The sequence below is a fragment of the Cydia amplana genome, chromosome 21 (genome assembly GCF_948474715.1).
Source record: "Cydia amplana chromosome 21, ilCydAmpl1.1, whole genome shotgun sequence".
Taxonomy (NCBI): Eukaryota; Metazoa; Arthropoda; class Insecta; order Lepidoptera; family Tortricidae; genus Cydia; species Cydia amplana.
In genome coordinates this window covers 3,146,037-3,162,992 of record NC_086089.1, presented here as the reverse complement: position 1 = coordinate 3,162,992, position 16,956 = coordinate 3,146,037, and the positions used below count along the sequence as shown (strand labels likewise).

At 41.3% G+C, this 16,956-nt stretch overlaps 1 protein-coding gene across 1 annotated transcript in view; it reads right to left on the bottom strand.

Annotated features, from left to right (window-relative positions):
- LOC134657818 (E3 ubiquitin-protein ligase MYLIP) overlaps window positions 1-11,883 on the bottom strand; it is a 37,408-nt gene extending 25,525 nt beyond the window's left edge. Inside the window, exon 1 of the mRNA XM_063513388.1 lies at window positions 11,566-11,883. Coding sequence (XP_063369458.1) covers window positions 11,566-11,649 — 84 coding nt within the window. The 5' untranslated portion in view covers window positions 11,650-11,883. The remainder of the gene's footprint in view (window positions 1-11,565) is intronic.
- Between the last annotated feature and the right edge of the window lie 5,073 nt (window positions 11,884-16,956).

The window sequence follows — 16,956 nt, the reverse complement described above, 5'->3', positions numbered from 1 at the left end:
AATTCACGTCACCATAAATAAAAATCTCATCGTACTCGGCGATAGGTGAAAAATTAAAAAAAATCATAACTCCGAAAATACGAAAAATCGCGGAACATACATGGGGGTGATTCAGATAGCCCTCTAGGTCCTCTACCTCCCAGCTTCAGTATATCACTACTTCTTGGGACACCCTGTATAGGTCCACATCCACAGTATAGGAGTATAGGTCTGATGATGGAGCTGGAAGGTGGTCACCGGTACCAGTCAACCACGCAACTAAACCACTTCGTGTTTGGGCTCGTTTGATTCCTTTCAACGAGATCTTTGACACAAGATAGAACTCAGGGTCTGATGATGGAGCTGGAAGGTGGTCAACGGTACCAGTCAACCACGCAACTAAACCACTTCGTGTTTGGGCTCGTTTGATTCCTTTCAACGAGATCTTTGACACAAGATAGAACTCAGGGTCTGATGATTGAGCTGGAAGGTGGTCAACGGTACCAGTCAACCACGCAACTAAACCACTTCGTGTTTGGGCTCGTTTGATTCCTTTCAACGAGATCTTTGACACAAGATAGAACTCAGGGTCTGATGATTGAGCTGGAAGGTGGTCAACGGTACCAGTCAACCACGCAACTAAACCACTTCGTGTTTGGGCTCGTTTGATTCCTTTCAACGAGATCTTTGACACAAGATAGAACTCAGGGTCTGATGATGGAGCTGGAAGGTGGTCAACGGTACCAGTCAACCACGCAACTAAACCACTACGTGTTTGGGCTCGTTTGATTCCTCTCAACGAGATCTTTGACACAAGATAGAACTCAGGGTCTGATGATGGAGCTGGAAGGTGGTCAACGGTACCAGTCAACCACGCAACTAAACCACTTCGTGTTTGGGCTCGTTTGATTCCTTTCAACGAGATCTTTGACACAAGATAGAACTCAGGGTCTGATGATGGAGCTGGAAGGTGGTCAACGGTACCAGTCAACCACGCAACTAAACCACTTCGTGTTTGGGCTCGTTTGATTCCTTTCAACGAGATCTTTGACACAAGATAGAACTCAGGGTCTGATGATGGAGCTGGAAGGTGGTCACCGGTACCAGTCAACTACGCAACTAAACCACTTCGTGTTTGGGCTCGTTTGATACCTCTCAACGAGATCTTTGACACAAGATAGAACTCAGGGTCTGATGATGGAGCTGGAAGGTGGTCAACGGTACCAGTCAACCACGCAACTAAACCACTTCGTGTTTGGGCTCGTTTGATTACTCTCAACGAGATCTTTGACACAAGATAGAACTCAGGGTCTGATGATTGAGCTGGAAGGTGGTCAACGGTACCAGTCAACCACGCTACTAAACCACTTCGTGTTTGGGCTCGTTTGATTACTCTCAACGAGATCTTTGACACAAGATAGAAGTCAGGGTCTGATGATGGAGCTGGAAGGTGGTCAACGGTACCAGTCAACCACGCAACTAAACCACTTCGTGTTTGGGCTCGTTTGATTACTCTCAACGAGATCTTTGACATAAGATAGAACTCAAGGTCTGATGATGGAGCTGGAAGGTGGTCAACGGTACCAGTCAACCATCCATTAATTACGTCACACGTTTAGGGGGAGGGAGGGGGTCAAGAAAATGTGACATGTTGTGACATGGGGGAGGGGGGGAGTCACAAACATTGTGATGTCACTTTAACCTCATCAGTAACCGAAAATTAATTTATATTTTTTTATTCGCTGTACATGTACATGATTTTGGATGTAACTTTCGTTGTGTTATAAAATTACTAATATTTATATATCAAAAATATTTTTTTATTATAAAAATTATGCCGAGTTAATATTGTCGATTTCGTTGAAAACAAAATTGCCTAAAATGTGACGTCACACCAGGAGGGTGGGGTTTGCAAAATGTGACCAAGTGTAACAAGGACGGGAGGGGTAAAAAAACCTAGAAATTCGTGTGACGTAATTAATGGATGATCCCTTAGTTGCATGGTTGACTAGTACCGGTGACCACCTTCCAGCTCCATCAGCAGACCCCGAGTCATATCTTGTGCCAAAGATCTTGTTGAAATGAATAAAACGAGCCCAAACACGAAGTGGTTTAGTTGCATGGTTTACTGGTACCGGTGACCACCTTCCAGCTCCATCATCAGACCCTGAGTATCACCTAGTGTCCAAGATCTTGTTGAGACGAATAAAACGAGCTCAAACACCAAGTGGTTTAGTTGCATGGTTGACTGGTACCGGTGCCCACCTTCCAGCTCCATCATCAGACCCTGAGTCATATCTTGTGTCAAAGATCTTGTTGAAATGAATCAAACGAGCCCAAACACGAAGTGGTTTAGTTGCATGGTTGACTGGTACCGGTGACTACCTTCCAGCTCCATCATCAGACCCTGAGTATCACCTAGTGCCAAAGATCTTGTTGAGACGAATCAAACGAGCCTAATCATGTTACTACATGGTTGATTGGTATCCGTGACCACCTTCATCATCATCATCAGATGCTTAGTACCAGCTCGTTTCTAAACCCTCGTTGAAGGTTTTATTATATAGCTAAAATAGTTTCACTGTACAACCTATACCATACGCAATTACGAAAAATGAAAATAAGCGAGTACCTAAGTAAGTACTTACGTATAATTTCTTTTTAGTAATAATGACCTACATAAGTATGTATATTTGCACTGGATTTAGTATTTTCGTACCACATAACATTTTTAGGACTTTGATATTAAAGTACAGTTAGTGTTGTTATGGTTGATTTCAATATGCTTCACGATCGGATCAAGAATGTTTAATCCATCATTGTAGTGCGACCGAGGGAAAATGCGGTGGAACGGATCGGCGTACTGAGCTCGCGGGGCCTGCCGCAGCGCGTAAAATACCTAAACTCGCTCATCCCCGAAATGTAATAGCACTCTTAACAATTCGTCTAGTTTTTGTGCGAACTAAATTGAATAGAAGCTTCGAGTGTGTTTCTGACACTGCAAAAAAACTAGTTACGATAGGTACTATACAAATATCTTTCGACTTTAGTAGGCCTAAGTACCTACTCACAATAAACAAATCAAGGATCATTCGTTGAATCCAGCCGAAGTATTAAAGTTAAATATTAATATCAAAATGTTACGACTTTTAAAGCCAACTAATCCTATTATACACTTGCTTGCATGTATTTTCTGAGTTGCTACGTATCCATCATGCAATTTTGTGATTTTCGATGTCAATGCAATTTCGCAATACCGATTTGGGTCGATTGTGAAACTGCTAACAATTCGTTTGTTTTCTTTACCTATTCGTAGAATCTAGGGCAGTTTCAACCTGTACTAAATATACTGTAACCCTTGTCTAATAAAGTCGGTGAGACAGTCGAATTGAGTTAAATATACCGCTCGGGTTCGACTTTGGACTCTGCTAGGCGTGTTAGCATCGAGTAAGGTTAAATGCATTAATTAAGGCAATTCAAACTGTGTTCGTTCTACCATAGAGTTCTTTATTGCCTGCGGCTGCGGTTCGTACACTTCGCACTTTCGAAAAGTTGTCTTATGTATTGTAAAACTAGAAACCCTTTTGTGGATCCAATGAAGAAAGTAAAATTAGATTCTTCTGTCTGTTTCATTCATTTATATTATAACTTAGTTGGTTGCTACCTACTTACTGAACCATCATGGCAAACCTGTTGCGCAAGTAGCGTAGATCATAGAATCTAGTGACTATGTAGGGAATACCGGTCTAAAGCAGTTCAGTTACTTTTAGCATTATGTAATATGCATCGTGCTTATAATTTTCTTTAGCAACTGAATGGCTTGGACCTGCTTGCAGCAAAAATACTAGCTAGTCCAAAATACCTAAGATCTTAAAAAAATAAACTTAGAAAAAGAGAGTCCTGTTAGATTTTGTTAATTTTCTTCCATATTTGGCACTACTCTATTAGACTCTAGGTAGGTACTTAACAACCATTAGTAGTTTATGCAACAGTGATATAATAAGGGTTCTTAAAATTCAAGGGTCGAAGTTACAAAACGAGACGTAGTCGAGTTTTGTAAAAAAAGACCCTTGAATTTTAAGAACCAATTATGAGCTGTTGCATATAGGGTTTGAGATCCGGATATCCGGATATCCGAAATATCCGGATATCCGTCAAATCTAAGATCCGGATCCAACGTCTCATAGGATCCGGATATTTCGGATCTCACGGATCCGTTAAATATTGCATTGGTCGCGTTACTGGTACGCGATAACGTCATAAAATAAATACAAATATTGCTTAAACTAAACAGTAGTAACAGTAACAGTATTAAAACGAGCTACCTGCATGCCTCCTGACTGGAATAAGGGTAAATATTTGTATGTTTTAAAGTAATTGTTATTAGGTTTTCGCTCAGTCGCCTTTGGGTCGTCTACCTGGAACATCATTAGTGCTTGTGCGTGTTGTTATCAGTGACTTTTTTGTGTTATCGTGTCGGTTCCCAGTCTTCTGTTAACATAAATAACATGTGCTTGATGTGCTGCTGAGTAACTAATATTGATATTTTTATCTTGTTATTAAGAAGCTGTAGCCCAAATTTCTTAATTTCCCGAAACTTTTGTAGTAATTTTACATTATTTTGCAGTAATTAACTGGATTTATATATACCTATAATGGAAGATTGTTGTAAGTTGTAATGGGGACTGAATAAATGAGTTAGCTACTTTTTCTAAGCCATTTTTCTCAGTCGAACGACTGAAGGTATAGCTATTTTACCAAGGTAAAGGAAGTACGTTTTTTAATAGTATAAATTATATCACACCACACCGGTATAAAATAATAAAAGTACATAAATGTAACTTTTTCTCCATTTTCTATTTTGTGAGCGTATAATGGCAAATTTAAGAAAAAACGCCGAAGTTAAAGCGGTGTTTTTGGCACCTTTAGAATTAATTCTTCTGAGCAGATATATAGAAATAAATTTGCTTTAATTACTTAATTTTTGGCGTTTTCGGTTACAAATCGACTACGGCGTCCTAAAAAAATGCATAATACTATTAATAGGAATACCTAATTAAGACTACACTGAATATCTTATTATACATATTTATATCGTTTTGAGATAATAATAATAATTATTAATAATTGTAATTAACTAAAATATGACCATTTTACATTTTACTAGCTGTTCCTTGTATGTAAGTTGTAAATTTCGTCACCTTTCTTGATACAGATCCGTATTATCCGAATTATCCGGATATCCGGATCCGTCAAATTTTAATATCCGAAATATCCGGATCCGAAAAATTGACGGATCTTGCAAACCCTAGTTGCATACATTACTTTTTCTATGACAGCTGCAGCAAAAAAAAAAATAAGAGTTATTATTAAAAAAAAAGAGTTATTATTAAAAAAAAAGAGTTATTATTTAAAAAAAATTGAGTTATTATTTAAAAAAAAAAGAGTTATTATTGTAAATGAAAACATACCTCTTTCAATCAAGATGATCGGAACTTGTATCTTTAAAAAAAATAAAGCAGTTGTATTATACTCATAAGATGACTGCTAGCAGTCATCTTATGAGCCTATAGACAAAGCATTCAAATGACATTGCTTTAGATATCACTGTCAGTCATTTAATTGACACATTTAAGTGCTGGAGTAGAAAAAATAATTAAAATGCTCTCGACTTAAAATAATGCGGCAGTTAAGCACACTTTAAACAAAAAACTGAATGAAAAAAAGTTCGAATTTCAAATGGTTAGTTAAGATTAGAGAACCGTTTTCATTTCTTTCACGCAGCGGCCACGTGAACGCATAAGCTGTGTATTACATACGCCTACCTAGCGCAGACGATTCAGAACGCTCAGTAAACCAGCGTAACTGTGAGCTCGTGATCCGTTACAAATAGAATATCGCGCTTATACTGGCTCAATGGAGCGTTTGACTCGCTGAAATTTGGCAGTCAATAAGAATTACACGGCCAGCTGGTGGACTTTGTACCCGACGCACAATCGCCGGTGAGAAGCGGTTACGAGAATACAAAATGGCGTATGACTCAGATAAAAAATTGCACAATTAAAACCTTCTGGGTAATACCTTGGGTTATTTTAATGTTTGGGATGGTTGAGGAAGATGATATCAGGGTTTCCGATTGACCAGGAAGTTTAAAGAACAGCACATGTTGCAATTTTACTCGTTGTTTTCCTGTAGGTAAAGAAATGATACCTACCTAATTAGTAGTAGGTACTGTACTGTAATTTTTTGCTCTACGTATGTTGAGATAACAGGTGTGCCACTTTTTTCGTGTTGAACTTTAAGGTTAAACCCGTATGATTATGACTAACTTTTATGCTAAGTAAGTACTTGACCCATGTTAGGTTTTCCTTATCCCACACCGAACCGATACCGTACTTGAACCAATGATTTATAACTAGGGTTGCCAGATCGAAAGGCGCTATTATCGAGAAAAAATATCAATTTTTCGGGATTTTGGGCCTTAAGTCGGGAAAATGAACCATTCAAATTAAATTAATTGTATTAAAAACAACGATATTATACATTATTGGCACTACGTCAGCTGATCTGCCCATCTCGCCACGCGCGCGCGCGCGCGCGCTGACGGGCTCGACGCGGGTCGCTGGCTCGCTCCACTACAGTTCGGAACTTGAAATTATTGTTTTATAACGTGATGCTGTTTTTCGGGACAATTTTCACTTTGTCGGGAATCGGGAACACATGTTAAAAATCGGGAGAATCCCGCCGAATCCCGACCATCTGGCAACCCTATTTATAACTCAAGATAGGTTATAGACGTTCCAAAATTGAAGCGCTTTTTAACTTGTGACAAATTGGACAACTTGCCTAGACGCGGCTGGACAAGCGATAAATGTGCACGTGCTAACGAGCTCCCGCGCACCGAAAGAGAAAGAGACGACCTTATGTTTAACAGCGAGTGTGACAAAGATGGATGGAATGAGAAAATTAATCAAAAATAACAGATTTCTTCATAGGCACAGAAATAAATATGGAAGTATTTTTTGTGCCCCTCAAGTATGAGTATAACCTATCTATGGTTATCGAACGAGCGAGCGAAGCGAAGCGAAGTTCTTACATTCGACTTTGAACACACGGCTGGCTAGGGGCACGTCCCGGCATTTCAATGTTTTTAAGCTGAACTTTCAGAGGATAGTTTGATACTCAATAACTTAAGTAAATTTGTACTAATTTAAATGAAATTGGGTGAACGTATAGTCGAGGGCATTATATTTTAGTCATTAAATTTTGAGCTGGCTTGAACAAGAGGTTATTGAGCTAGAAGAGCTTAAAATGCTAAAAAGCCATTTGTGAGGGGTCTTGCTATTCTGGTCATTTTAATTGCAAGAAAGTATGGTCGAGTTTGGTATCAAATGAAAGTGCTCGGTTTACACATTTATAATATTGTTTTTTTAAAGATTTTTTTTTGAAAATTATGACAATTTTGGAATCCAAGATGGCGGCCATGCACTGTCATTAAATCGTAATGGATATCATTTTATAGGTTTTAGGGGGCGCAGATTTCGAAAATGATGATCATTTTGGATTCCAAAATGGCGGCCATGCACTCCATGCAGTATGTCATAAAAGTCGTCATGGATATCGTTTTATAGGTTTTAGGAGGCGCAGATTTCGAAAATGATGACCATTTTGGATTCCAAGATGGCGGCCATCCAGTATGTCATAAAAGTCGTCATGGATGTCGTTTTATAGGTATTAGGGGGCGCAGATTCCGAAAATGATGACCATTTTGGATTTCAAAATGGCAGCCATGCAGTATGTCATTAAAGTCGTCATGGATGTCGTTTTATAGGTTTTGGGGGGCGCAGATTTCGAAAATGATGACCATTTTGGATTCCAAAATGGCGACCATGCACTATGTCATAAAAGTCGTCATGGATGTCGTTTTATATGTTTTAGGGGGCACAGATTTCGAAAATGATGACCATTTTAGATTCCAAGATGGCGGCCATGCACTATGTCATAAAAGTCGTCATGGATGTCATTTTATAGGTTATAGGGGGCTCAGATTTCGAAAATGATGACCATTTTGGAATCCAAGATGGCGGCCATGCAGGATGTCATAAAAGTCGTCATGGATGTCGTTTTATAGGTTATAGGGGGCTCAGATTTCGAAAATGATGACTATTTTGGAATCCAAGATGGCGGCCATGCACTATGTCATAAAAGTCGTCATGGATGTCGTTTTATAGGTTTTAGGGGGCGCAGATTTCGAAAATGATGACCATTTTGGAATCCAAAATGGCGGCCATGCAGTATGTCATAAAAGTCGTCATGGATGTCGTTTTATAGGTTTTAGGGGGCCCCGATTTCGAAAATGATGACCATTTTGGAATCCAAAATGACGGCCATGCAGTATGTCATAAAAGTCGTCATGGATGTCGTTTTATAGGTTTTAGGGGGCGCAGATTTCGAAAATGATGACCATTTTGGATTCCAAGATGGCGGCTATGCAGTATTTCATAAAAGTCGTCATGGATGTCGTTTTATAGATTATAGGGGGCGCAGATTTCGAAAATGATGACCATTTTAGATTCCAAGATGGCGGCCATGCAGTATGTCATAAAAGTCGTCATGGATGTCGTTTTATAGGTTATAGGGGGCTCAGATTTCAAAAATGATGACTATTTTGGAATCCAAGATGGCGGCCATGCACTATGTCATAAAAGTCGTCATGGATGTCGTTTTATAGGTTTTAGGGGGCGCAGATTTCGAAAATGATGACCATTTTAGATTCCAAGATGGCGGCCATGCAGTATGTCATAAAAGTCGGCATGGATGTCGTTTTATAGGTTATAGGGGGCTCAGATTTCGAAAATGATGACTATTTTGGAATCCAAGATGGCGGCCATGCACTATGTCATAAAAGTCGTCATGGATGTCGTTTTATAGGTTTTAGGGGGCGCAGATTTCGAAAATGATGACCATTTTGGATTCCAAGATGGCGGCCATGCAGTATTTCATAAAAGTCGTCATGGTCGTCATGTCGTTTTATAGATTATAGGGGGCGCAGATTTCGAAAATGATAACCATTTTGGATTCCAAAATGGCGGACTTGCACTATGACATAAAAGTCGTCATGGATGTCGTTTTATAGGTTTTAGGGGGCCCCGATTTCGAAAATGATGACCATTTTGGAATCCAAAATGACGGCCATGCACTATGTCATAAAAGTCGTCATGGATGTCGTTTTATAGGTTTTAGGGGGCGCAGATTTCGAAAATGATGACCATTTTGGATTCTAAGATGGCGGCCATGCAGTATTTTATAAAAGTCGTCATGGATGTCGTTTTATAGGTTATAGGGGGCGCAGATTTCGAAAATGATGACTATTTTGGAATCCAAGATGGCGGCCATGCACTGTGTCATTAAAGTCGTCATGGTTGTCGTTTTATACATTTTGGGGGGCGCAGATTTCGAAAATTATGACCATTTTGGAATCCAAGATGGCGGCCATGCACTATGTCATAAAAGTCGCCATGGATGTCGTTTTATAGGTTTTAGGGGGGCGCAGTTTTCGAAAACGATGACCATTTTGAATTCCAAGCTGGCTGCCATGCACTATGTCATAAAAGTCGTCATGGATGTCGTTTTATAGGTTTTAGGGAGCGCAAATTTCGAAAATGATGACTATTTTGGATTCTAAGATGGCGGCCATGCAGTATGTCATAAAAGTCGTCATGGGTGTCGTTTTATAGGTCATGGTCATAATTTTCGAAATCTGCGCACCTGTTTCAAATAAGATATAGATGCATCCTAGTAAGTCAACAACATCTATATCTACTATCGAAATGTACTTTTGATAGTAGTAGTACGAAATGTAATCTGAAAGGAATCAAGTAATGCATTCCTGTAATGAGGAATCGACATTGATTCCAATTACTAGTAATTGTAATATTCGAGAAATTGATTCCTGATTCCTCAAATGGAATTGTACTTAGTAATTCGGTATTGTTACATTACAAAGTACCTAATCTGGGAATCGGTAATCAGATTAAAAAGTAATTTCAAGTAATCGTGGAATCAGGATTCAATTACGAAATGCATCTCGGACTAAGTAGCACTGCATTCAATTTATCTTTTTGACGAACCGCGAGTTCTCAGTTCGGGGCGAACTACTAGTATAATATCATTGACTTGAACGAAATTTATCGATTACGACGATTACCAATGCTTGGTGTAAATTCCAGTCTCGTATACAACCAAGGAACTAACAATACAACCAAGGAAGTCCGTTTTCTCAAAGAACTTGAATAGATCAAGTATCGATCACAGGACATGGTCAAAACGTTTATAGGTATCTAGATGCGTAACACAACGCCAATGGAAATGAAATGCTTGTGTTTTATAAGAATAGTGCAAGTAGGTCGGTGCAAAACCGAAATATTTCCCTGAAAACCAGCCTGAACTTTTAAAGTGGCATGTGAAATCAGTTTGATTTGGCCGACGGCCAGCGAAAACGAACCGTTTTGGCGCCGTAATCGGACTTCAAGGAATTTACTACCAAATATCTAGGTTGGACCAGTCAAAACAAAACAATCACGGTATTTTGGGACTTAGGTATAGGACTCAAGTCTGTCTTTTAGAGATCGAGTGTAGAGGTACTTCTATCCTCCTAACATATATAATACTATGTACTATGATAATATTATACCATTTAAATTGTATTGGGATAACTTCGAAAGAGGGTTTATTTTGAAAATGGCTCATAAACCAAAAGCACTTCATACTTTAGCAACACTTTTCATGGAATCTTGCTCTGTTGCTACAATAGAAAGTACTTACTTCTATTTTAAGATATAAGCGATTTCCAAACCCGCATCCAATACTAATGATACTATTCCAATGCACCTTCTAAGTGTAGGGCACAAGTTAATGACCGTGACTGAAATCAGTTAATCAGTTTATAACTACAAATATTAATAACGTGTTGAAAATTAGTTGAAACAAATGGCCTTATGTCTTAATCATATGGGATAGGTGTATAAGTAGGTACCATAATTAGTTACCATAGCGTCAATAGCCCATCTATATGAGGGCTTAAAAAGTTTTTTTTTTGCATTAGATTGAAATATTACCAACTATATATCAAATGTAAATGTTGAACGTTATAAAAATGTAAATTTTGGTACTTGCACGGCAAGTGAGCGTGATCGCAGCCGGGTCCAAAGTCCGCAAGGTAAGTGTGACGTCGACAACGTGTTTCTACAGCTAGCATTGTAATTTTAATAGAAGCGCGGTCTTTAGTATTAAAACCATTTGCTATTAATCCCCTTAAAACTGGTAAATGTTTTTGTCACCTTAATATTGTAAACACTGAATAACATTGTGTGTGTTAGTAAGAATTTTACACAATTGCACAATTATTTCCTTATTTCTTGAAGAATAAGATTATCGTTTGGTTAATTACTTATGTAGATCTGGCACATGACCTTCGACTTCAAATCATTCGAAATTAAAAAAACAGGCTCCGGGTTTTCAAATTTCCAGCTAAAATTAAATAAAATTTAGTAAAATTCAATGAAAAATAAGCATAAAAGCACTTACTCTTTCCAGGCACTGCTGTCCAATGGCGTTGGGATCTGCCTTCACCTCCTGGATCACTCCGTTCGGTTGACTGATTAGCCACATTTTGGATAAAAACAAGAAATCCGTGAAAAATTACAAAACTGAAGGCGACCGAATTAAAAACAATTAATATTATTTCACTGCTGCTTCAATGTTTATGTCACTCGCGTAAAGAATTTATTAATTAATGTCTTTCTTAATTCGCTCCGTGCAATGTTTATCGCGTATTCTTTGTGGAAGTAAAACTGTGAATACTTCCAAATGACGGCCATACTACGTTATCACAATGATAAAGAAAGAAGCGGTGACGTGACGCCTAGCGAGGGAGCGGTCTTGGACTTTGGCCAAACGAGCGTGCGTTTAAAACACTATTACAAATCCATTGCTGCTTTGATGCGATAATGTAGTAATTGTATATGAATTAGCCAGTCATTGCAACACAAACTATGCGATTACAACAACAAAACACAGCGTGTCAAATAGAGGGGAGTGGAATGGATTTACATTTCTGTTTCATTATTTACACTATGTATGAAAGAGACGGCTACATAGAGGCCAACGGTTTCCCTACTTTACAATAACCTCCTGAGTCCCAGACACAAATCAATTGAAATCGAAATTTCAACCTTATTGCGTCCGAGTTTTATTTTTTTTCTCTCGGGAGGTTACGATGCCCTCTCCGGAAGACATCGTGGCCTACAGATGGTAGACCGAATATGGTTGATCAGTATGTTTTTTGCGGCATTTTCATCCCGATCAAACTCGCTGTGACACGTCGGACAAACTCCCCAGCGCAGTCGGTGATTCATGCCAATTTTCTGAAACGCTCCCGTTCTCTGGTTGCACGCCGAACACGCCTGTGACGTGTACGACTCATCCACGATTTCGACACGGATGTTGGATTTACTCCGCAATCTCTTTAGCAACGAGTCGTGTCGAAACTTGCGCCCCGAGAACGACGCCGTGTTCATAAACTTGCTCCCGGCGCCGTACAGCACCAGCACGTCGCTCACCCCTCCTCCGTCAAACACTTCCCTCACGATTCGTTCCTCGCACTTGGCGATGCGAATGTACTTGTCCAATCCGAGTCGCGTCAGTTTGGAGTGCGTCTCGTACGGTACTTGCATGGCTTCGAACCACTTCATGCGAAAGACGGTGTATTCGACCACGTGATCCGTATTTTTGGAAGAGACCGGAAAATTAAGTGATTCTCTATCCTTTTGCATCTCAGCCAGTATCGGAGCGATGAGTTTGTTGCGTACGCGATCTCTCTTCCATTCGAGCGTGTGAGAACGTACATATTTTCGCGTCACCCGTTTGAAGGAGTACCGCTTGGATTCGACGGTGGCCAGGGGCACGCGCGAGCCGGGGTCCACCGCTATAACTCTGTCGTACTCGACGCACCGCTTCTTCTTTTTATCCGTCATCTGTGGCTTGGCGGACCGATTCATCGAGAGACTCACGCTCACGCCGTCCGTCTGAAGACAACAGCCGAATTTAGCGGCCGGCACGTCCAACCACGGTGTCCATAGTTGACTAAGATGATCGGTAATTTTGTTCCACGTGCCGGGGACGGTATCGGGAGCGACTCGACGCAGTAGCTCGAACCATCCTGTCGATGTATACATCACGTGCTTGAGTCCGTGCGACGGCTGTGGAAATAGACGGAAACTGCGCGTCTCCATTCCCTGCTGTATGCGCATCCATTCGGGTATGGTTTTCCACCACCGCGAACCCTCCACGGTGTCCTTGTTGATGACGGTACACACGCGAGCAATCTCCCGGCTCGTATTGTCGTCGCCGTCGGGCAAAATCCTGTTATAGTAGGCTCGAAAGAGACGTTCGTCGTTGCGCTTCACTTTGAAGTAGCGAGCAAGTCTCGAATACGCGTGCATAGTTATGTTGGTGCGCAGTGTGGTCTCATACCGCTTGGCCAGTTCTTGCACGATAAACGAGCGCAGCTTACCATCGTAACGACGGTGATCGCCAAAGTACCTAGTGTATGATTCGGCGTACGGTCCTTTGCCCTTCATCGCGTAAACGAAATTCAACACATCCGGTACATCAGGTAGAACGGGGGCAGTCTTCATGTAGAGATTGTAAAATATGCCCAGTTGGACGTAGACGCGCGACAGGTCACGCACGTCCCGTCTGATCTCTTCGAGCAGTCTGGATCGGCGTTGAGGCGAGAGAAGAGGACACAACGCGGAGCACAGACCGCGTTTGACGACGTAGATATCCAGGGTTTGCGCTGCGCCATCACTCAATTTACGTTTTCGAATCGGAGGCAGGTAGTTGGTACACTTCGCAGAGCTTCTGCGATGGTGGTCTGTACCACCGCACGACTTGCACTGTTTCTCCATTACTCCGTGGTTCCGTTATTCATAGGAAAATATCACACAACTGAAACACTACGGAGGAACTTAATTGCTCAACTCAACGCACTGCACTGTTCAGATGGAGAAAACCGAATGAATAATAGAAAACAAGTAAAACACCACGGAATCACAATATTTTCTTTTCATCACGGTTTAGTTTTGAAAGTTGACGTACATATTTGACATGTATTTGACAATTCTGCCTTCGTGTTGCCAGTTTATTATTTATCTTGTTAGGTTGGCTGAACTGAAACGAGATCCCCATACATTATTTCTTTATATAGGAGTTTCCTAAGACTGACACGAAGTATTATTTTACGCGCGTTATTTTGTATAGTTGATAAGGTAGAATATACCCTTTTATGTTCATGATAGAGTTCATTATTGTATGTACTTTTTTGAAATTTAATACCCAGGTAGGTAGGTAGGTAGGTAATTAGCCAGTCATTGCAACACAAACTATGCGATTACAACAACAAAACACAGCGTGTCAAATAGAGGGGAGTGGAATGGATTTACATTTCTGTTTCATTATTTACACTATGTATGAAAGAGACGGCTACATAGAGGCCAACGGTTTCCCTACTTTACAATAACCTCCTGAGTCCCAGACACAAATCAATTGAAATCGAAATTTCAACCTTATTGCGTCCGAGTTTTATTTTTTTTCTCTCGGGAGGTTACGATGCCCTCTCCGGAAGACATCGTGGCCTACAGATGGTAGACCGAATATGGTTGATCAGTATGTTTTTTGCGGCATTTTCATCCCGATCAAACTCGCTGTGACACGTCGGACAAACTCCCCAGCGCAGTCGGTGATTCATGCCAATTTTCTGAAACGCTCCCGTTCTCTGGTTGCACGCCGAACACGCCTGTGACGTGTACGACTCATCCACGATTTCGACACGGATGTTGGATTTACTCCGCAATCTCTTTAGCAACGAGTCGTGTCGAAACTTGCGCCCCGAGAACGACGCCGTGTTCATAAACTTGCTCCCGGCGCCGTACAGCACCAGCACGTCGCTCACCCCTCCTCCGTCAAACACTTCCCTCACGATTCGTTCCTCGCACTTGGCGATGCGAATGTACTTGTCCAATCCGAGTCGCGTCAGTTTGGAGTGCGTCTCGTACGGTACTTGCATGGCTTCGAACCACTTCATGCGAAAGACGGTGTATTCGACCACGTGATCCGTATTTTTGGAAGAGACCGGAAAATTAAGTGATTCTCTATCCTTTTGCATCTCAGCCAGTATCGGAGCGATGAGTTTGTTGCGTACGCGATCTCTCTTCCATTCGAGCGTGTGAGAACGTACATATTTTCGCGTCACCCGTTTGAAGGAGTACCGCTTGGATTCGACGGTGGCCAGGGGCACGCGCGAGCCGGGGTCCACCGCTATAACTCTGTCGTACTCGACGCACCGCTTCTTCTTTTTATCCGTCATCTGTGGCTTGGCGGACCGATTCATCGAGAGACTCACGCTCACGCCGTCCGTCTGAAGACAACAGCCGAATTTAGCGGCCGGCACGTCCAACCACGGTGTCCATAGTTGACTAAGATGATCGGTAATTTTGTTCCACGTGCCGGGGACGGTATCGGGAGCGACTCGACGCAGTAGCTCGAACCATCCTGTCGATGTATACATCACGTGCTTGAGTCCGTGCGACGGCTGTGGAAATAGACGGAAACTGCGCGTCTCCATTCCCTGCTGTATGCGCATCCATTCGGGTATGGTTTTCCACCACCGCGAACCCTCCACGGTGTCCTTGTTGATGACGGTACACACGCGAGCAATCTCCCGGCTCGTATTGTCGTCGCCGTCGGGCAAAATCCTGTTATAGTAGGCTCGAAAGAGACGTTCGTCGTTGCGCTTCACTTTGAAGTAGCGAGCAAGTCTCGAATACGCGTGCATAGTTATGTTGGTGCGCAGTGTGGTCTCATACCGCTTGGCCAGTTCTTGCACGATAAACGAGCGCAGCTTACCATCGTAACGACGGTGATCGCCAAAGTACCTAGTGTATGATTCGGCGTACGGTCCTTTGCCCTTCATCGCGTAAACGAAATTCAACACATCCGGTACATCAGGTAGAACGGGGGCAGTCTTCATGTAGAGATTGTAAAATATGCCCAGTTGGACGTAGACGCGCGACAGGTCACGCACGTCCCGTCTGATCTCTTCGAGCAGTCTGGATCGGCGTTGAGGCGAGAGAAGAGGACACAACGCGGAGCACAGACCGCGTTTGACGACGTAGATATCCAGGGTTTGCGCTGCGCCATCACTCAATTTACGTTTTCGAATCGGAGGCAGGTAGTTGGTACACTTCGCAGAGCTTCTGCGATGGTGGTCTGTACCACCGCACGACTTGCACTGTTTCTCCATTACTCCGTGGTTCCGTTATTCATAGGAAAATATCACACAACTGAAACACTACGGAGGAACTTAATTGCTCAACTCAACGCACTGCACTGTTCAGATGGAGAAAACCGAATGAATAATAGAAAACAAGTAAAACACCACGGAATCACAATATTTTCTTTTCATCACGGTTTAGTTTTGAAAGTTGACGTACATATTTGACATGTATTTGACAATTCTGCCTTCGTGTTGCCAGTTTATTATTTATCTTGTTAGGTTGGCTGAACTGAAACGAGATCCCCATACATTATTTCTTTATATAGGAGTTTCCTAAGACTGACACGAAGTATTATTTTACGCGCGTTATTTTGTATAGTTGATAAGGTAGAATATACCCTTTTATGTTCATGATAGAGTTCATTATTGTATGTACTTTTTTGAAATTTAATACCCAGGTAGGTAGGTAGGTAGGTAATTAGCCAGTCATTGCAACACAAACTATGCGATTACAACAACAAAACACAGCGTGTCATTACAATAAAGTACTATACTAAGTTTTAAAGGTTAATTTGACGATCACTAATAATGGTATCTTATTATCTTGAGAAAATAAATAAACTATCCACTATTTTTTACCA